We start from the raw sequence: 23,505 nt of genomic DNA, 5'->3' as shown, positions 1-23,505 counted from the left end.
CATGGAGGAGGAGGTGTTATGGTGTGGGGGTGCTTTGCTGGTGATACTGTCTGTGATTTATTTAGAATTCAAGGCACACTTAACCAGCATGGCTACCACAGCATTCTGCAGCGATACGCCATCCCATCTGGTTTGGGCTTAGTGGGACTATCATTTGTTTTTCAACAGGACAATGACCCAACACACCTCCAGGCTGTGTAAGGGCTATTTGACCAAGAAGGAGAGTGATGGAGTGCTGCATCAGATGACCTGGCCTCCACAATCCCCCAACCTCAACCCAATTGAGATGGTTTGGGATGAGTCGGACCGCAGAGTGATGGAAAAGCAGCCAACAAGTGCTCAGCATATGTGGGAACTCCTTCAAGACTGTTGGAAAGCATTCCAGGTGAAGCTGGTTGAGAGAATGCCAAGAGTGTGCAAAGCTGTCATCAAGGCAAAGGGTGGCTATTTGAAGAATCTCAAATATAAAATATATTTTGATTTGTTTAACACTTTTTTGGTTACTAGATGATTCCATATTTGCTATTTTATAGTTTTGATGTCTTCACTATTATTCTACAATGTAAAAAATAGTAAAAATTAAGAATAACTCTTGAATAAGTAGGTGTGTCCAAACTTTTGACCGGTAATGTGTATATATATATATATATATACATACATACATACATACATACATACATACATACATACATACATACATACAGTACATGCATACACACATATACATATACATATAAATACATACATACATACATATAAATACATATACATACATATATATATATATATATATATATATATATATATATATATATATATATATATACACATATTCCTATTTTTAAATATATTTTCCTTTATTACTTTCTAACCCCTCCCCTAATTGGAGTAAATTAGTGAACAACAATGCTTAGGCCTCTACTTCCAGCTTATACATACTATATACATTTTACAATAGTTATATTTTGTTTGTTTTTACTTCTGTCCTTCCTCTACCCTCAACCTCTCCCATCTATCTATTAATTATTATATTATTATATTTCTGATGTCCATCTGGTTTGATTTCTGTTTGCCATATCTTTCAAACTGTGCTCTTTCACAAAAGTTCTTAACCTATAACCTATATACGTTTTACGGACACAGTATGTTTTATATTAGTTATGTTGTTGTTATTAGTATCATATTGTTTGTGTCTTCTTAATAAAACATATAGTTTGTGCCTGTGTAACATATGGTAAGAGTGATGCAATAACGATTAATACCTGGGAGGCTGTGAAGTTATTAGAAATGTAAGTCCCTCTTGTCATAGTTAGGGGGGGGGGGGGGGGGGGGGGGGTTCTTTGTGAGCAGTTTTGCGCATTTGCCTGCCTGCATGATTAGTAGTGCAGTAAGGAAACACAATTTCCAGGGCTGGGCCAATATAAATTATATATTTTTCCTCTCTATTGTTGGGGGTAAATACTGTAAGCTTGTGAAGATTACATTCTAAGCCTGGGGTTACAAAGGGAGGAGGGACCAGGGCCATATTGTATGTGGATGGCTGTATCTGCTCTGTAGTCTGCTCATTCACACAGGAAGCCCATATATGGCTCGCAGGAGACAGAGAAGAAGGACAATAGAATACTGCCTGGAGTATTCTCCTCCTTTCCTTCCCCAGGTTGTTGTTACAAATGACACTGTGTTCTCAGTCATCTAACCTGGTAGAGTGAAGGTAAACAAATGAATCAATAAATCAGGGGTGACGGAGGAAAGGTGAAGAGGAAGGGAAGTTATTGAGTACTGTTGGGACGGAGCCCATGTGTCTGGCATTCAGGGGATGGAACCTTCAGCAGGCCAGGGATCACAGTGGATGAGGGGTTTATGGAGGAAACGAGGGGAGGAGGGGTGAAGGGGTTTATAGGCTTGTCGACAATGTCACAGCTTGGTGACAGTGACACCCACCATAGTAACATCGTAGTAACCATGGTTTTTGAGCAGTAGTGTATTTGGAAATGACGTGTAACATGTCAATATGTATAGAATTGAGCACAATAAAAAATGGTTGGAGCTGCTACCATTAGAAATGGAATTGTCAATGGTACTGTACTGTCAACAAACTAGCATTTTATAATCAAAATTATCGGTGCTGCCACCTGCTGGGTCCTTTATATTACATGCAGTTCATTTTGACTGTGTCAGCTGTTTCTAGCATCTCAACCACCTCCTCTTATCCTCTTCTCCTCCTTCTGCGTGTGTGTGTCCAAAAATAACTCATCTGTTGTGACAACTGATGCGTTCTTCAGTGTCGAACTGTGTAGACAGTCATTGATCTACATGTAATTTTGCATGCCGAACAGCCCCAGGCAATATCAGTAGACCAGCTTCATGCGCTGACCAACATGAGGTAGGCAGCCTGTTCCTGATCTTGCACATCTGCGGGGCACCTTCAGCATTCAAATGCTAAAATGGCTTGCGTGATATTAGGATTTATTAGTTGAGTGTCAACCTATGAAATAAACTAGGTTATTGTTATCTATGCGCTGTTGAAAATTGTGTTTTACCTGAGACACAACTCTCATCTGCCTATACCTGCTGAATAGATTTTATTTAGACTGTTCAAGTTCACCATCAGCAATAGGTTTGGTAGTTTTGCTTTAAACAATTTTTAGATATACACGGTAAAGTTGATAATTTCATAATGAGGACGACAATTGCACACTGCATGGCGGAAGCGAGAGGAGAAGGGAAGATCCCTCCGTAAAAACTTCTAAGGTCAAAGCCATTTGATTTTGAGATGGGGATGAAATCCAAAATTGTGCTATATATTCATTGGCTATGTCATAGCTAATTTGTAAATGATAACAATTGATACATTACTAGCTCAAACACTTAATCTGCAAAAATGACAAGTTAATTAGTGAGTATTGGTGATTTCAGTACCAAAGTGGGGGGACAGAAAACATAGGGTACATCGCCCCCCCTAATCTGATAGTGGTAGTGGGGTGGTAGATGCCTAGTCTCCCTTATGGCTCAGCTCAGGTACCTACATAATACATACACCATAGACATACATCATTTACACACACACACACACACACACACACCACACAAACACACACACACACACACACACACACACACACAGAAGTCAGTTCAGCCAGATCCAGCTCAGATGCCCAGCTCATGAGCTCCATCAGCAGCAGATTTGAATTTAGAATGGAAAATGAATGTGTTTATGCAACAAATGTTAATACATTGAATCATATCCCATCGAACTGAATCACATCAATTTGTTCTCTAATCAAATCGACTCTCACCGAATCGTTTCAAACTAAAATGAATCGTTCCTGTATTGTATCGGAGCCCATGTATCTAGATACGTATACAATCGTCTTGAAAGGGAAAGATGCACATCCCTAGTGTGCGTGCATTCCAGCCTTTGCGTGCATGTGTTTATCCCTTGAGGCTGCTTGGCCTTGTGTCCGTGCTGGGTTAAGGGATGCCAGCGCCCAGTAATAAATCTGTTCTGTAACCAGCTGATTTGACCTGAAGGTTGCTGTTTCATTAACTGTCTGCCACTGTGATGTTCTCATCCCCCTCTCCGTGCCCAAATACACACACAGCACGGAGCTCATCTGTTTGAAGAGGGGAATAAGCGATAGACCGCCTCGTCTCCACACGCCTACATAAGCACGAGCGTGTGCACACACACATACTTATGCACACACAAACATGCACACACACACACGTATGATTCATCCGCCACACTTCTCTTATTGATTCCTCTTTGATTCCGTTTTGTGATTGGCCTATTGGAATACTAAATCATAGCCGTCACTCCAGAGCTGTCTCATCTCCTCACTCTGCTACTTTGATTGACAGACTGAATTACACTGTGTGGAGTCTCATTGTAAAACATTGTAGCTCATGTTTTGTTGCATACAAACCATGTAAGATGTTCCCTGATGGGAAAAATTAAGTCCTTAGATCACATACCCAGTTCCATTAATTCCCACAGTCTGGTTTAGTCCCTGTGTGATACCCTTGCTGCATCAAAAAGAAAGAAGAAAACAGACAACAAGATGTAGTGACACAGACAGAAAGAGAGAGGGAGAAAGATAGAGCGAGGGAGTGAGCTACTTTGATGGAAGCAGCAGGACTGAGAAAGTAGGAGAGTGTTCTGATAAGATGGACACCTTGGACTTCTATCTTTGTCGATGTTCTACTTTACTTTATCAGAGTAGGGACATTTTGGGGGAGAAAGAGGCCTGTTCTGTTCTTTTATCTGAGTTTTTGTCCAACCTTGTTAGCGCTTGTGTGTGTGTGTGTGTGTGTGTGTGTGTGTGTCTTGACAAGTGATTTTACTCTCCTCTTTGACCGTCAGTGGAAGCTCACCTATTTTGGGCTGCATTTCAAAACAGGACAAAGGGCTGGACTAGGTCTGAGCATTTGAAGTGTGCATGTGTGTGTTAGTGTGAGTGTGATGAATGTAAATGGACAAGTCCCATTTCCTCTCTATCTCTCCTTTGATCGTGGATCTTACCCTCCCTTTGCTAGCTACCATTATTTTATGTAGTGAGTGAGCGTTTCTCTCTCTCTCTCTCTCTCTCTCTCTCTCTCTCTCTCTCTCTCGCTCTCTCGCTCTCTCTCTCTCTCTCTCTCTCTCTCTCTCGCTCTCTCGCTCTCTCGCTCTCTCGCTCTCTCTCTCTCTCTCTCTCTCTCTCTCTCTCTCTCTCTCTCTCTCTCTCTCTCTCTCTCTCTCTCTCTCTCTCTCTCTCTCTCTCTCTCTCTCTCTCTCTCTCTCTCTCTCTCTCTCTCTCTCGCTCTCTCACTCTCTCGCTCTCTCCCTCTCTCCCTCTCTCCCTCTCTCCCTCTCTCCCTCTCTCTTCTCTTTCTCTCTCTCTCTAGACTCTGAAGCTCTGGCTGGATCAAAGTGGGAAATGAGAACAATGAAATGGACAAAGAGAAGTGTTACACTAGACAAGGTGCTCACGCTGTGCAATCAGTGAGCAGCGGCCACTGTCTATGTAACTGGTTGTAGTTTGAGCCAATCAGGGCTAACGCAAGGCTTTTGTGAGGGTGCTGTCCTTAGCGGAACATGGCTTGCGGAATATCCTTGAAAATATCAGCGCTGTGTCATCTGCAAATGAAATTGAACTGGTGGTTCCACTGTAATGTATTTTAGACATGTGTTATGCTGTTAGCGGATAAAAACAACAAAACAAAACACAACCAACCCTCACACACACACACACACACACACACACACACACACACACACACACACACACACACACACACACACACCACACACACACACACTCACACACTCACACACACACACACACACTCACAGACACACACACACACACACTCACACACACACACACACACACACACACACATAGAGCTGTGATATTTCAGTCATGAGAGCAATATATGCAGATGGTTCAGTAAAGACAAAACACCAAAGACGTTGGAGAATTCGAAAATGTTTTCCTTCACAGATTTGCTACTTCATTTGACAAACAACATCTCCTTCTCTGATTGCACTTACTCAGTGATTGAAGGTGTGTGTGTGCGTGAGTGTGTGTGTGCATGTAAGGGGATGTCACATCGGGTGACAGCAAGCAGCGACTAGTTCGCCTCCACACACACACACATTGTAAATTAGTTTCCATCACCAAGGTGTTGTAGTCTAGGAGACGTGTTGCTAGGGATGTGCCTAGAAGGTAATTCTATGACTCAGACGATTTAATTAACCTTTATTAAAGTTTTATATCCAGTGTTCAAAACTTTAAGTGGCCATCAGATCAGATCCAAAAGGTCATCTGAACCGCTATAAAACGTTGTAGCTCCCTACAAGCAGGTAACTACGGGAGGTGTTAAAGGGAGTATTAGGATGGGGACAACTGTCTCTCCTGGTAAATTGCTATTTTCATTACACAGTCATGCACCTACATTTGTTTTTGTGGGGAAATTACTATGACACTAAAACATGCACCTTTCAAGACGATTCTATACATGGGCTCCTATACCATACAGGAACGATAAGTTTTAGTTTGAAACGATTTGGTGCGATTCGGTTTGATTAGTGGAACGAATTGATGTGATTTCGTTCAATGTGATATGATCCAATCCAATGCACTAATATTTGTTGCATAAACACATTCATTGTTCCTTCTAAATCAAAATATGCTGCTGATGGAGCTCATGAGCTGGGTCTCTCTGAGCTGGGTCTCTCTGAGCTGGGTCTCTCTGAGCTGGGTCTCTCTGAGCTGGGTCTCTCTGAGCTGTGTGTGTGTGTGTGTGTGTGTGTGTGTGTGTGTGTGTGTGTGTGTGTGTGTGTGTGTGTGTGTGTGTGTGTGTGTGTGTGTGTGTGTGTGTGTGTGTGTGTGTGTGTGTGTGCAAGTAAATTATGTATATGTCTATGGTGTATGAGCTTAGCCATAAGGGAGACTGGGTATCTACCACCCCACTTTCAGATTAAGGAGGAGCAATGTATAGGCTACTTTTTGTCCCCACACTTTTGATCTGAAATCACCATCCCCCTAATTAATTTGTCATTTTTGCAGATTAAGTGTTTGAGCTAGTAATGTATCAATATTTATCTTTAAAAATGTGCTATGACATAGCCAATAAATATATTGCAGAATTTTGGTTTACACCCCTTCTAAAAATCTTGAAGTTTTTATGGCGCTCGCAAAAGTTATTGCTGTCCTGCTTATGAAATTATCAACTTTACCGTGTGTACCTGAAAATCTACATTACATTTTTAGCAGACGCTCTTATCCAGAGCGATTTACAGTTAGTGAGTGCATACATTTTCATACTGGCCCCCCGTGGGAATCAAACCCACAACCCTGGTGTTGCAAACGCCATGTTCTACCAACTGAGCTACAAGGAGGAGCACATATACACTGATTGTTTAAAGCAAAACTACCAAAACTATTGCTGATGGTGAACCTGAATAATCAAGCCCCGATCAGCAGGTAGGCTATAACCAGTTTGGGTTGTGTCTCCGGTAGGCTAGCTTACTTTTAATTTTCAACAGCGCATTTGATAACAATAACCTAGCAAATTACATTGGTTGTCACTCAACTAATAAAGCCTAATATTGCACCATTTTACAAGCATTTAATTCTGAAGGCGCACAGATGTGCAAGATCAGAGGACTACCTCTCATTGGTCAGTGCGTGAAGCTGCGCACAGTGCACAGTTTGACTAGACTACTGATTTTTCCTGGGGTTGTTGGCATGCAGAATGATTTGTAGATCAATGATTGTCAATGCAGTCAGTGGTGGAAAAGTTCTGAATTGTCATACTTGAGTAAAAGTAAAGATATCTTAACAGAAAATGACTCAACTAAAAGTGAAAGTTACCCAGTAAAATACTACTTGAGTAAAAGTCTAAAAGTATCTGGTTTTAAATGTACTTAAGTACAGTGGTAGAAAAAGTATTCAGTTGTCATACCTGAGTAAAAGTACAAAGTAATAGTTAATGCTATACATCAAATTCCTTATATTAAGCAAACCAGATGGCACGATTTTCTTATTATTTGTAATTACGGACAGACAGGGGCACACTCCAACACTCAGACATAATTTACAAACAGTATTTGTGTTTCGCGAGTCCACCAGATCAGAGGCAGTAGGGATAACAAAGCGTTATATTGATAGATGCCATAATTCTGTCCTGCTTGAGCATCTAAATGTAACGAGTACTTTTAGGAGTAAAAAGTACAATATTTTCTTTAGGTATATAGTGAAGTAGTCCCGTGTAGCTCAGTTGGTAGAGCATGGCGTTTGCAACGCCAGGGTTGTGAGTTCGATTCCCACAGGGGGCCAGTATGCACTAACTGTAAGTCGATCTGGATAAGAGCATCTGCTAAAATGTAAAAGTTGTCTGTAAAGTACAGATACTCCCCAAAACTTCTTAAGTAGTACTTTAAAGTATTTTTTACTTAAGTACTTTACACCACTGTACACCACAATACCTGAATATTTAGCTTACTGCCTCTGTTGTATTAGTGATACACTATGATACCTGAATATTTAGCTTACTGCCTCTGTGGTAGTAGTGATACACCACGGTACCTGAATGTTAAGCTTACTGCCTCTGCTGTATTAGTGACACACTACGATACCTGAATATTTAGCTTACTGCCTCTGTGGTAGTAGTGATACACCACGGTACCTGAATGTTAAGCTTACTGCCTCTGCTGTATTAGTGATACATCACGGTACCTGAATATATTTAGCTTACTGCCTCTGTGAGGGTACAGTGTACAGAGACGGCAGAAGTAGGTGGTTTGCGCACCCCCTGGTTTTGAAGTTCAGATGGGTTGAACAGAATTGTAACTGAAATCTGGAAAACTCACTGTAGGCATGTAACTCTCACATGTATCCTAATATATTATTAACTACTGCAGAATTAAGTATTTCTTGCAGTTTCTTGCATTTCTCGGAAGAAGAGTGGAGAAATATAATTGATTGCTTTCAGCATCTTGAGAGAATGCAATGCGTGGTTAGGGACTGTGCAAACGTGTTGTCTTTGTCAGAGACGTAAAAGCTGACAATAGGCTATTTCAAACACAAAAAATATGCATTCAACACAAACTGAAGTCTTATAATCTTATTTTTTCACAGATTATAATTTCCTTAAAACCGGTCAAACTGATGTCATTTGCAGATTTAACAGGGAACATATTTCCACTGTTTTAAAGTTAGACTATTGCATTTTCTCCCCGGTCCCTACACGTTTAGAAGTAATCAATCTGGTAATTTTGAGGCTAACACATCCTTGCTCTGCAAGCAGAAATGGAAGAGAAAACTTTACTGATGACAACTAGATTATTATTGATGCATTCATTCCATCGATTTATGACATTGTTCTGGTGAGCACCGCTTTATTTAGTCTTCTAGGGCAACAAATAGCCTAATGACAGAAGACAAGCTGCATGTATCTAATTATAGACAAGTTGGCTAACAAATAGACTACCAAATGTCGGAAATTATTTGCAGAAAAATATCTAACAGGGATGAAAGTAGCCTGAGCCGGTACGGAGTCGCCGTAGGCCTACTGGTAAAACAAGAGCCTATCACAATAAACAAAGATGGCAAGACAACTGTAGGCTATAACACCATCATTTATAATTACCGCCTGTCAGCCGCATGAGAAATTAGCGCATGGACTTGAAAACACATGATATAGGCCTATGCTCCAAAATCTGGTGTGATTCAATGTGAGCACTTTCTATTTGCCAAGACAGAGATGACTGGCTGGGACCGTGACATGTGCGAACAGCAGTGGACGTGTAAAGGACATCACGCTGCTTGCTTAGCGAGTACTGCTTCTTCCTGATTCGGCTCACAACGAAGCTTGAACCCAGGATCTCTACTTTGCTGGCACACGCGACTGCCCTCCCAAAGTGTCTTACCAGTCACACCACGCGAAATGCTAGCTATTCGGCCACGCAAGTGTGGATACTTCAGGCTGAGGAGCACGTTTCACAAATCCCCATGTGTTACATACACCCCTCTAACTTACTCAACAGCGACCCTAGCATTGAGATGAGCGCAACTGTAGATCCGAGTCACTAGGCACAACTGTAAAGAACGTCACGCTGCTTTCTTAGCGAGTACCACTTCCTCCTGATTCGGCTCACACCGATGCTCGAACACAGGACCTCTGCCTTGCTAGCACACGTGACCGCCCTCCCAAAGTGTCTTACCAGTCTGCGCCACGCAAAAAGCTAGCTATTTGGCAGCTCAAGTGGGGACACTTCAGGCTGAGGAGTAGGTTTCACACATACACATGTGCTACAGACATATCAATCAATTCAGGCTACAAGTGTGCCTAGTGGCAATCGCTGAATGTCATTCCACTTTTGGTGTTTAAATAGACATCTCTTTCCATTCACCAAATGGCACGTTCACAGTGCACTGTTTTAGATGCTGGAATTATTATAGAGTAGATTGAACGTGCGCAGGTAGCCTACTTTTTGAAGTGATTTGTTTTACAATCAGATGAAAACATGATGCCTGCTTGTGTTCATGCCACATTTAAAGTTAATAAATAAATGTGTGCACGCGCACATATAGGTGGTCCTGCACCCCCTGTCAAAAAATCTTTACGGCGTCCCTGACAGTATGTGTTTCCTTATTAAAAATGGCTATCTTGCCCCTCTCCCTCTATTTTTTCCAATTCTTCAGATCCGGACTTTGGAGACTTGGGAGTGCCCCAGCCTCTGCCCTGTAAGTATCCGCTCTCTCTCTCTCTCTCTCTCTCTCTCTCTCTCTCTCTCTCTCTCTCTCTCTCTCTCTCTCTCTCTCTCTCTCTCTCTCTCAATTCAATGGGCATGGGAAACAGATGTTTACATTGCCAAAGCAAGTGAAATAAAAAATGAACAGTAAACATTACACTCACAAGTTTCAAAGGAATAGACACATTTAAAATATCATATTATGGCTATGTATAGTGTTATAATGATGTGCAAAAAAATATATATCTCCTCTCAATTCAATTCACTTCAAAGGGCTTTATTGGCATGGGAAACACATGTTTACATTGCCAAAGCAAGTGAAATAAAAGTGTCTCTCTCTCGTTCTCTCTGTCTCCTCTCTCTTTCTCTCTCTCTCGCTCTCTCTCTGACTTTTTGTTGTTTTCTGATGTACCTTGTTATGTTGTGGTGTGTTGTGTTGTTATGTTGTGTTGTGTTATGTTGCATAATGTTGTGTTGTGTTGCATTGTGTTACGTTACGTTGTGTTGTGTTATGTTATGTTGTGTTGTGTTATGTTGCGTTGTGTTATGTGTTGTGTTGTGTTATGTTATGTTGCGTTGTGTTGTGTTGTGTTGTTGTGTTGTGTTGTTGTGTTGTTGTGTTGTTGTGTTGTTGTGTTGTGTGTTGTGTTGTGTGGTGTGGTGTGGTGTTGTGTTGTGTTGTTGGATTATGTTGTTGTGTTGTGTTATGTTGGGTTGTGTTGTTGTGTTGCGTTGTGTTGTGGTGTGTGTGTTGTTGTGTTGTGTTGTTGTGTTGTGTTATGTTGGGGTGTGTGTGTTGTTGTGTGGTGTGGTGTGTTGTTGGGTTATGTTGTTGTGTTATGTCATGTTGTTGTGTTGTGTTGTTGTTGTGTTGTGTTGTGTGGTGTTGTGTGGTGTTGTGTTGTTGGGTTATGTTTTTGTGTTGTGTTATGTTGGGTTATGTTGTTGTGTTGTTATGTTGTTGTGGTGTTGTTGTGTTGCGCTGCGTTGTTGTGTTGTGTTGTGTTTTTTTTTGTCTTTGTTCCACTCCCATCCTTTGCCTCTATTCACTGGTGTGTGTTTGTGTGTGTGTCTCCAGTCTGTGAGTTTGACATGGGAGGACCAGAGGGGATAGTGGAGTCTCATCAGATCACGAGAGATGGAAAGGCCTTAGCTACAGAGGCTGTGGACTGCAAATGGTTCATCCGCGCTCCGCCACGCTCCAAGGTCAGTGACACACACAAACACACACACACTAACAAACATACACACAAACTGTCGAACAGGCTGCACACGCCTACAATATGTACACAAAACCCTACTCACTTACGCATTTTTATAAATATATATATACATACACTACCGGTCAAAAGTTTTAGAACACCTACTCATTCAAGGGTTTTTCTTTATTTTTTATATTTTCTACATGTAGAATAATAGTGAAAACATCAAAACTATGAAATAACACATATGGAATCATGTAGTAACCAAAAAGAAGTGTTAAACAAATCACAATATATTTTAGATTTTAGATTTTCAAATAGCCACCCTGTGCCTTGATGACAGCTTTGCACACTCTTGGCATTCTCTCAACTAGCTTCACCTGGAATGCTTTTCCAACAGTCTTGAAGGAGTTCCCACATATGCTGTGCACTTGTTGGCTGCTTTTCCTTCATTCTGCCATCCGACTCATCCCAAACCATCTCAATTTGGTTGAGGTCGGGGGATTGTGGAGACCAGGTCATCTGATGCGGCATTCCATTACTCTCCTTCTTGGTAAAATAGCCCTTACACAGCCTGGAGGTGTGTTGGGTCAATGTCCTGTTGAAAAACAAATGATAGTCCCACTAAGCCCAAACCAGATGGGATGGCGTATCGCTGCAGAATGCTGTGGTAGCCATGATGGTTAAATGTGCCTTGAATTCTAAACAAATCACAGACAGTGTCACCAGCAAATCACCCCCACACCATAACACCTCCTCCTCCATGCTTTACGGTGGGAAATACACATGCAGAGATCATCCATTTACCCACACCGCGTCTCACAAAGACATGGCGGTTGGAACCATAAATCTCGAAGTTGGACTCCAGGCCAAAGGACAAATTTCCACCGGTCTAATGTCCATTGCTAGTGTTTCTTGGCCCAAGCAAGTCTCTTCTTCTTATTGGTGTCCTTTAGTAGTGGTTTCTTTGCAGCAATTCAACCATGAAGGCCTGATTCACACAGTCTCCTCTGAACAGTTGATGTTGAGATGTGTCTGTAACTTGAACTCTTTGAATAATTTATTTGGGCTGTAATTTCTGAGGCTGGTAACTCTAATGAACTTATCCTCTGAAGCAGAGGTAACTCTTCCATTCCTGTGGCGGTCCTCATGAGAGCCAGTTTCATCATAGCGCTTGATGGTTTTTGCGACTGTACTTGAATAATGTACAGTATTGACTGACCTTCATTTCTTAAAGTAATGATGGACTGTCGTTTCTTTTTGCTTATTTGAGCTGTTCTTGCCATAATATGGACTTGGTCTTTTACCAAATAGGGCTTCTGTATACCCCCCCTACCTTGTCACAACACAACTGATTGTCTCAAACGCATTAAGAAGGGAAAGAAAATCACAAATTAACTTTTAAGAAGGCACACATGTTAATTGAAATGCATTCCAGGTGACTACCTCATGAAGCTGGTTGAGAGAATGCCAAGAGTGTGCAAAGCTGTCATCAAGGCAAAGGGTGGCTATTTGAAGAATCTCAAATACATTTTGATTTGTTTAACACTTTTTTGGTTACTACATGATTCCATATGTGTTATTTCATAGTTTTGATGTCTTCACTATTATTCTACAATGTAGAAAATAGTGAAAATAAAAACCCTTGAATGAGTAGGTGTTCTAAAACTTTTGACCGGTAGTGTGATTTCACGTCAAATCACTCTGTAATAACAATACTGTGTGTTTCTGAATGAGTCTTGTCATTCCTAGTGTCAGTGTGTGAGAGCTATGGCTAATGTTAACATCCATGAGCTGTAACATTGATTCCTCTAGAGCACAGCCAGGTGTGTGTGTGCTTGTCCATTCACCTTGTGCATAATATGGTGTGTGTTATTCCATAAAACCATAGAAAGATGTCTGTGGGCACAATGCTGTTATTATAGATGGCCGTGGGCACAATGCTGTTATTACAGATGGTCGTGGGCACAATGCTGTTATTATAGATGGCCGTGGGCACAATGCTGTTATTACAGATGGTCGTGGGCACAATGATGTTATTATAGATGGCCGTGGGCACAATGCTGTTATTACAGATGGTCGTGGGCACAATGCTGTTATTATAGATGGCCGTGGGCACAATGCTGTTATTACAGATGGTCGTGGGCACAATGATGTTATTACCGATGGCATACAATACTTTCTGAAGTGGAGAGAATAGCTGATATAATATACTGAACAAAAATATAAACGCAACATGCAACAATTTCAACATTTTTACTTAGTTACAGTTCATATAAGGAAATCAGTCAAATGAAATAAATTCATTAGGCCCTAATCTATGAATTTCACGTGACTGGGCAGGGGCACAGCCATGGGTGGGGAGGGCATAGGCCCACTCACTTGGGAGCCAGGTCCACCCACTGGGGAGCCAGGTCTAACCAATCAGAATACGTTTTTCCCCACAAAAGGGCTTTATTACAGACAGAAATACTCCTCAGTTTCATCAGCAGTCTGGGTGGCTGGTCTCAGACGATCCCGCAGGTGAAGAACCCGGATGTGGAGGTTCTGGGCTGGCGTGGTTACACGTGGTCTGCGATTGTGAGGCCTGTTGGACGTACTGCCAAATTCTCTAAAACTACGTTAGAGGCGTCTTATGGTAGAGAAATTAACATTAAATTATCTGGCAACAGCTCTGGTGGACATTCCTGCAGTCAGCATGGCAATTGCACGCTCCCTCAAAACTGTGTTTTGTGATAAAAATGCACATTTTAGAGTTGCCTTTTATTGTCCCCAGCACAAGTTGCACCTGTGTAATGATCATGCTGTTTAATCAGCTTCTTGATATGCCACACCTGTCAGGTGGATGGATTATCTTGGCAAAGGAGAAATGCTCACTAACAGGGATGTAAACACATTTCTGCACATAATTTGGCAGAAATAAGCTTTTTGTGCGTATGGAACATTTCTGGGATATTTTATTTCAGCTCATGAAACATGGGACCAACACTTCACATGTTGTGTTTATATTTTTGTTCAGTATAGCAAGTAGGGGATGTAAGTCAGAGTGTGTGCGTGTGCTTGTGCGTGTGTGTGTGTGTGTTCTGCAGCTTTGTGCAGAGTGTGCTGGCAGAGAAAACAAATGCGGTCTGTAGCATGCCCCAGGGTCAAACTACACAGCAGCGCTATTTCATCAGCGCTAAAGCTCTCTCCCCCTCTCCCTCCCTCTCTCCTCCCTGGCTTTCTCTATCTCGCTATCTCTCTCTCCCTTTTTCTGCCTTCCTCTCTCTCTAGCCATCTCTCTCTCTCTCATTCACTCTTGCTCTCTCTGCCATTCTCTCTCTCCCGCCTCTCTCTCGCTCTCCTGGCTACAGCTCGCTGGTTAAAAAACACTCCTGGCCCCAAATAAACCTCTCTGCTCTCCATCTGACCTGAGGCGCACACATGCAGACACACACACATATACACACATTTCTATAATACACTAATTCAAGCAGATACTGCCACATGCACATACACAGACAAACACTAACACACTCATATCGACAGTATACACACTCTCCTATATGTTTCCTGTTCCACAAGGCCACTGGTTAGAGATAGACAGGGATGAATAGGTCTCTGTGGTTGGAGTCATTCATTACAGTTCCTGACTCCATTGTCTCTGTTAGATGGAGAGATAAAGCTGCTGTGATACTGGCTTAATGATGTCACAATTTATTACAGTTAATTGGCCTCTAATACTACCCACCTTTTATGTACCAGTGAGGCCACCGTACGTATAGATAATCCCTCAGTTGAATTTGATGAAAGGATAAAACTCTAGCATATTGTTGAGTGCACACACGCACGCACACACGCATGCACACACACAAACACAAACACACACAATCTTTTTACTTTTGTGTTTGTTCTCTCTGCCCCCGAGCGATGATGTCATGGTTGGCTTGATAATATTTGTGTTAAATGTAATTTATTGCCACTGCGATTGATTTGGGTGATATCTGATGTCCAGGACTACAAATCAAAACCATATTCCCTTGTCTTACTTCCAACGTCCTTCTGATTCAGCGATTACAAACAATTAAACCCTGCTCCTAACAATACCATAGAGCTGCCTCATTGAACTGTGGCTGAAAGGGGGGGGCTATCTGCACTTTATGCATTTATGAAATTGTTTCTTCCAGTTATTGATAAGCATGCACCTATTAAGAAACTGACTGTTAGAACTTTTTAAGGCCCTGTGGATTGATGAGGAATTGAAAAACTGTATGGTTGAAAGAGATGGGGCAAAATGAGTGGCTAATAAGTCTGGCTGCACATCAGATTGGCAAACTTACTGTAAATTGAGAAATGATGTGACTAAACTGATCAAAACGAAGAAGAAATTGTATTATGAAGCCAAGATACATTACATAAAGTATGATGGAATAAATCTTTGTAATAATTTAAATGAAATTATGGGCATAAAGACTAATTCAACTCCATCTTTCATTGAATCAGATGGTTCATTTATTACAAAACCTTTTGATGTTGCCAATTACTTTAATTACTATTTCATTGGCAAAGTAAGCAAACTTAAGCATGAAATGAATTTTGTAAAGTTGGTGTGGGTGAGGTGAAAAAATTTTTGTCCATCAATAATGAGAAACCACCTGATATTGACAATTAAGATGGAAAGCTACTGAGGATGGTAGAGGACTATATTGCCACTCCTATTTGTCATATCTTTAATCTGAGTCTGGACCCAAGAATGGTAAAGCTTGCTGCCGACTCAGCAAACTTGGAAAAATTGTGTTTGATCAGATACAATGCTATTTCTCTGTAAACAAATTAACAACAGACTTTCAGCATGCTTATAGAGAAGGGCACTCAACATGTACTGACACAAATGACTGCTGATCGGTTGAAAGAAATGTATAATAAGAAGATTGTGGGAGCTGTACTATTAGATTTCAGTGCAGCCTTTGATATTATTGACCATAACTTGTTTTTGGAAAAACATACAGTGAGGGAAAAAAGTATTTGATCCCCTGCTGATTTTGTATGTTTGCCCACTGACAAAGACATGATCAGTCTATAATTTTAATGGTAGGTTTAATTGAACAGTGAGAGACAGAATAACAACAACAAAATCCAGAAAAACGCATGTCAAAAATGTTATAAATTGATTTGCATTTTAATGAGGGAAATAAGTATTTGACCCCTCTGCAAAACATGACTTAGTACTTGGTGGCAAAACCCTTGTTGGCAATCACAGAGGTCAGACGTTTCTTGTAGTTGGCCACCAGGTTTGCACACATCTCAGGAGGGATTTTTTGTTCCACTCCTCTTTGCAGATCTACTCCAAATCATGAAGGTTTCGAGGCTGACGTTTGGCAACTCGAACCTTCAGCTCCCTCCACAGATTTTCTATGGGATTAAGGTCTGGAGACTGGCTAGGCCACTCCAGGACCTTAATGTGCCTCTTCTTGAGCCACTCCTTTGTTGCCTTGGCCGTGTGTTTTGGGTCATTGTCATGCTGGAATACCCATCCACTACCTATTTTCAATGCCCTGGCTGAGGGAACGAGGTTCTCACCGAAGATTTGACGGTACATGGCCCCGTCCATCGTCCCTTTGATGCGGAGAAGTTGTCCTGTCCCCTTAGCAGAAAAACACCCCCAAAGCATAATGTTTCCACCTCCATGTTTGACGGTGGGGATGGTGTTCTTAGGGTCATAGGCAGCATTCCTCCTCCTCCAAACACGGCGAGTTGAGTTGATGCCAAAGAGCTCGATTTTGGTCTCATCTGACCACAAAACTTTCACCCAGTTCTCCTCTGAATCATTCAGATGTTCATTGGCAAACTTCAGACGGCTCTCTATATGTGCTTTCTTGAGCAGGGGGACCTTGCGGGTGCTGCAGGATTTCAGTCCTTCACGGCGTAGTGTGTTACCAATTGTTTTCTTGGTGACTATGGTCCCAGCTGCCTTGAGATAATTGACAAGATCCTCCCGTGTAGTTCTGGGCTGATTCCACACCGTTCTCATGATCATTGCAACTCCACGAGGTGAGATCTTGCATGGAGCCCCAGGCCGAGGGAGATTGACAGTTCTTTTGTGTTTCTTCCATTTGCGAATAATCGCACCAACTGTTGTCACCTTCTCACCAAGCTGCTTGGCGATGGTCTTGTAGCCCATTCCAGCCTTGTGTAGGTCTACAATCTTGTCCCTGACATCCTTGGAGAACTCTTTGGTCTTGGCCATGGTGGAGAGTTTGGAATCTGATTGATTGACAGTTATTTTGTGTTTCTTCCATTTGCGAATAATCGCACCAACTGTTGTCACCTTCTCACCAAGCTGCTTTGCGATGGTCTTGTAGCCCATTCCAGCCTTGTGTAGGTCTACAATCTTCTCCCTGACATCCTTGGAGAGCTCTTTGGTCTTGGCCATGGTGGAGAGTTTGGAATCTGATTGATTGATTGCTTCTGTGGACAGGTGTCTTTTATACAGGTAACAAGCTGTATAAAAGGGAGCCAGAAATCTTTCTGATTGAGAGGGGGTCAAATACTTATTTCCCTCATTAAAATGCAAATCAATTTATAACATTTTTGACATGCATTATTCTGGACTTTTTTGTTGTTATTCTGTCTCTCACTGTTCAAATAAACCTACCATTAAAATTATAGACTGATCATTTCTTTGTCAGTGGGCAAACGTACAAAATCAGCAGGGGATCAAATACTTTTTTCCCTCACTGTATGTGTTATAGCTTTTCAACCTCTGCCACATTGTGGATTCAGAGATACAGTATCTATCTAATAAAACACAGAGGATTTTCTTTAATGGAAGCTTTTCTAATGTTAAACATGTTACGCACAGTGTACCGCTGGGCAGCTCTGTTGGGCCTTTACGCTTTTCAATTTTTACCAATGATCTGCCACTGGAATTAAACAAAGCATGTGTGCCTATGTATGCTGATTGTAAAAACGGTTGGCTGGTGTGCCCTCACCAGTCTGAGTGGTCGGCTGTGAATGCCCTCACCCGCTACTACGTTTATGCTGAATCTGATATGGGTTCTGACCCTCCACAGGATGTCTGGTAAGAACAATTCGGATGCTTCTCCTTTCAGGATTTCTATTTCCTATTCCTCTTCACCAACACACATTAAGCATACACACACACTTTGATTATATACCATGGATCTAGACTGGGAATGAATCTTGGTGGAATAGTACTTGGTTAATATTTCTTATGGAAATACTAACGTCCAGTAAAAGGCCTCTAAGCTAAAGGGCACAGTCTCTGCATCCCAAAGGCCTTACTGGGCCACAGTCTCTAAACGGCCAGAGTCTCTAAAGGGCTAGTTCTAATCTGGCAGGAAAGGGAGTTGGATGATCCAAGCCACTGGGCGCATGTAGGTTCTGTCACCTACGCGCAACTCTGCAGTCCTGATCCTGTCATCGGGTCCAGGCATCACCTAGGAGACCTGTCCCACAGGCCACATTGCTCTGGGTAGCTGTGGGTTGACGATCATGACTGTAGTTCCGACTTGAAGGTCTGGTGTCTCTGCTTGCCACTTCTGATGGCCAGGCTGGTAGTGGCTGATGAAGTGATTCCAAAACTGAACTGCTAGCAGCTAGCTGTGTATCCATCAGTGTCAGCTGAGCAGCTCTGACTCAGGGTATACAACTTGAGGAAGTGAGGCGTCTTGGCACCCCATCAGGAGAGCATTTGGGGTTACCGGGTCCGGGTTTGCAGTGTCAGAGGAGGTGTAGCCTAGGGGCTTGTACTTGAGGATCCCCTCTATCTCAATGAGGACTGTCCTCAGGACCTCTTCCGTCACCGATTGGGCTCCCAGTGTTTGGGCTTGAAGGCCTTACTCGAGGGAGCGGATCTCTCTCTCCCAGCACTTGGTGGATTGAAGACAAACTGGATCTGATGGCTAGCTGGGCTTGCAGGTCTGGCTGGAGAGCCGCAAATGCTTCCTTGAACACGATGACCCATCTTTTCTCATTGCGGCAGCCTATCTTGACCACTTACAGTGAGGGAAAAAAGTATTTGATCCCCTGCTGATTTTGTACGTTTGCCCACTGACAAAGAAATGATCAGTCTATAATTTTAATGGTAGGTTTATTTGAACAGTGAGAGACAGAATAACAACAACAAAAAAATCCAGAAAAACGCATGTCAAAAATTTTATAACTTCATTTGAATTTTAATGAGGGAAATAAGTATTTGACCCCCTCTCAATCAGAAAGATTTCTGGCTCCCAGGTGTCATTTATACAGGTAACGAGCTGAGATTAGGAGCACAATCTTAAAGGGAGTGCTCCTAATCTCAGCTTGTTACCTGTATAAAAGACACCTGTCCACAGAAGCAATCAATCAATCAGATTCCAAACTCTCCACCATGGCCAAGACCAAAGAGCTCTCCAAGGATGTCAGGGACAAGATTGTAGACCTACACAAGGCTGGAATGGGCTACAAGACCATCACCAAGCAGCTTGGTGAGAAGGTGACAACAGTTGGTGTGATTATTCGCAAATGGAAGAAACACAAAATAATTGTCAATCTCCTTCGGCCTGGGGCTCCATGCAAGATCTCACCTCGTGGAGTTGCAATGATCATGAGAATGGTGAGGAATCTGCCCAGAACTACACGGGAGGATCTTGTCAATGATCTCAAGGCAGCTGGGACCATAGTCACCAAGAAAACAATTGGTAACACACTACGCCGTGAAGGACTGAAATCCTGCAGCACCCGCAAGGTCCCCCTGCTCAAGAAAGCACATATACAGGCCCGTCTGAAGTTTGCCAATGAACATCTGAATGATTCAGAGGAGAACTGGGTGAAAGTGTTGTGGTCAGATGAGACCAAAATCGAGCTCTTTGGCATCAACTCCAAATCGCAGTGTTTGGAGGAGGAGGAATGCTGCATATGACCCCAAGAACACCATCCCCACCGTCAAACATGGAGGTGGAAACATTATGCTTTGGGGGTGTTTTTCTGCTAAGGGGACAGGACAACTTCACCGCATCAAAGGGACGATGGACGGGGCCATGTACCGTCAAATCTTGGGTGAGAACCTCCTTCAGCCAGGGCATTGAAAATGGGTTGTGGATGGGTATTCCAGCATGACAATGACCCAAAGCACACGGCCAAGGCAACAAAGGAGTGGCTCAAGAAGAAGCACATTAAGGTCCTGGAGTGGCCTAGACAGTCTCCAGATCTTAATCCCATAGAATATCTGTGAAGGGAGCTGAAGGTTCGAGTTGTCAAATGTCAGCCTCGAAACCTTAATGACTTGGAGAAGATCTGCAAAGAGGAGTGGGACAAAATCCCTCCTGAGATGTGTGCAAACCTGGTGACCAACTACAAGAAACATCTGACCTCTGTGATTGCCAACAAGGGTTTTGCCACCAAGTACTAAGTCATGTTTTGCAGAGGGGTCAAATACTTATTTCCCTCATTAAAATGCAAATCAATTTATAACATTTTTAACATGCGTTTTTCTGGATTTTTGTTGTTGTTATTCTGTCTCTCACTGTTCAAATAAACCTACCATTAAAATTATAGACTGATCATTTCTTTGTCAGTGGGAAAACGTACAAAATCAGCAGGGGATCAAATACTTTTTTCCCTCACTGTAGGGGCCGAAACAGTCCACGCAGAGCCTAGCGGGGGGGGGATGGTTAGCCATCTTGGGAATCTCCCTAACCACTTCTGACATTAACCTTAACCACCTCCAACATTCCTTACACTTGCGTTGGTGACGCCGGATAGCCGCTCTGCCACGGATGCTCCAATACTTCTGCCAGACCAGCAAACTCGTTCAGGCCCTGGGTGGAGCAGTCTCTCGTCGAAGTCTCCGATGATCAGCTTAGTGATTGGATGTTGGTGGTCGAGCACGATGGGGTGCATGGCCTCTTGATCCAGAACTGTACTGCAGCGGACAGACCTCCCACTCGAATCTGCTGAGTAATGCAATCCAGCTCCGAGGCGAGAGTGAGTAGGCGGCTACTGTTGGGCACAGGCTTGTCTGCTGTTCGGTGGAAAAGCAGTCCTGCTACACTCAACGAAGGAGGGATAGCTCTGCTTCCTTGTAATTGCTGGCTGAAGGGCTGCCACCCGCCGCCTGGTTGAGTAAGTGGGCGGTTGCCTCCAGAAGTTCACTGAAAGTCTTGAACTGGCTAGCAACTGGGAGGAAAGGGTCTGGCAGTTGGCCGCAGAATGTAGGCTTCCTCAACTCATCCTCTTCCATAGTAGCTGGAAGTGGCTTCTCCGGCCACTGGTCTGGGGTTCCTTCCAGGAATGATGGGCCGTGGTTCCAGCAACTTCTTGGTCCCAGTTCTGCTAGGGTCTTCCCACGCGTGATGTCATCCGCTGGATTATTTGCTGACTCCGTATAGTGCCATACCTCTCGGTCAGTGAGATCCTGGATCTCCGCCATTCGGGTGCCAACGAAGCTCTTGAATCGGCAGGAATCCGATTGGAGCCATGTGAGGACGGTTATGGAGTCCCTCCACAGAATAACTTGGCGGATAGGGAGAGTGAGTTCAGTCTGCAGGATCCTGGCCAGCTGCGCTCCAGTCTGCACACAATTCCAGACAAGGGATAGATTTTTGCTTCTTCGGGGCTAATCTTGACCTGGCTGTGAGGAGTGCCATCTCGATGTTGCCGCTGGGGTGTTCTGTTCTGAGATACAGAGCCATAGGGTTGCTCCGAGGCATCGCAGAACACATGGATGTCCCTCAGGAAAGTTTCTGGAACTGTAACTCTCTCATTGACCTCGTGGAGCACCAGCAGGTGTCACTGATTGCAAGTCTTGCGGAACTTGAGGTTGCACTCCGCTGCATGATGTTCTTGGCCGCAACGCCAACACACGTTCCCCTCCTTTGATCCAGCTCGCCTTCTGCCCCTTGGTGAGCTGCTGGAAGTTGAAGCAATTGTTGAGGGAGTGGCTGACATGGTCGCTGTAGGGACAATAGACTTTCTCCTTGGTGGCGGTGGCCAGGGACACCTCTTTGGGGGACGTCTTCTCCGTGCCAAGGAGGATGGTTGTTGTCATGCTGGAGGCCTTAGGCTCCTTACGGCAATCTCTGCTTCTAGCTAATGTCTCTATTCGTGAACTGCTGGCGAACCTGGAGTTGTCCTCCTGCATTTGGTTCTCATACTCCATCCAGTCTGCCAAGTCGAGCAGAGTGGGGATTTGGATCTTGCGTGGATGGATGAACCTCCGGAAGCTGGATATCAGGTAATGTGGAAGTTTCCCCAGCAACCTGGAGACATTGAATCAATAATCCAGCTCCATGTCTCCCTTCCTGTCCTGCTGCTCCAACATGCCAACTAAGGAACGTACTTGGAGGAGGAACAGACGGATGGTCTTGATGTTCCCACTGGCAACATTTGGGCCATCCATGAGCTTGGCGGGCGATATGCTGGAGAGCTAACTGATGCGGCTGTCTGAACTGCTGGTTGAAGGCAGACATGGTGTCTGTGAAGGGGTACCTTCGAGTTGCTATAAGAGTCAGCGATGAGCAGGGCCTCTTCCAGCTTAAGGTGGTCACCAAGGATCTGGAACTTAAACCGCTCTGTGGCATCCGCTGGGAGGATGTTATCCAGGGCGATCTTCAGTTGTGAGAACTCTCTGGGGTTCGGATGAACGAAGTCCGGGATCATTGGAGTGGGCCCTCTGTAGGTCCGCTCCTGACCTGGGGGATGTGGCGGACTCCGTGTCCTGAGTCTAGAGGGATGCCTATTAGCAGATTAGTTGTCGCCTCCGGGGATAGTAGCACTCCCTGGGCTCTTGTGTGGGGACCGATGGTTCCCTGAAACGACATCAGCCTGTGGAGTTGCTCGGCTGTCTTGACGGGTAGCAGTGGTGCTGCTGTAAGGCAGAAGCTGGGCTGGCCAGCTCTGGGCTGGCCGACGCTGCGCTGGTCACGCTCTCCTTGGTCGGCAGGGTGTGGGGCTGGTGCTGGCCCAGTCCTCTCCCCCAAGTCCTCATCCTCATCCTTGTTCTCCTCCTCCCTTCTTGAGCTTATTGTAGGGAAGATGGCTTTGAGGGTGCAGGTGGCCGTTCTTGACGTCGACATGGAT

General features: G+C 43.5%; 1 protein-coding gene across 1 annotated transcript in view; it reads left to right on the top strand.

Annotated features, from left to right (window-relative positions):
- neto1l (neuropilin (NRP) and tolloid (TLL)-like 1, like) overlaps positions 1-23,505 on the top strand; it is a gene marked incomplete at both ends in the record, with an annotated part of 165,886 nt that overhangs the window by 78,851 nt on the left and 63,530 nt on the right. The window contains 2 exons of the mRNA XM_084152148.1: positions 10,194-10,235; positions 11,322-11,449. Coding sequence (XP_084008274.1) covers positions 10,194-10,235; positions 11,322-11,449 — 170 coding nt within the window. The remainder of the gene's footprint in view (positions 1-10,193; positions 10,236-11,321; positions 11,450-23,505) is intronic.

The sequence above is a fragment of the Coregonus lavaretus genome, assembly GCF_964263955.1.
Source record: "Coregonus lavaretus genome assembly, chromosome: 34".
NCBI classification, from domain to species: Eukaryota; Metazoa; Chordata; class Actinopteri; order Salmoniformes; family Salmonidae; genus Coregonus; species Coregonus lavaretus.
This window is presented reverse-complemented; position numbering and strand designations above follow the sequence as displayed.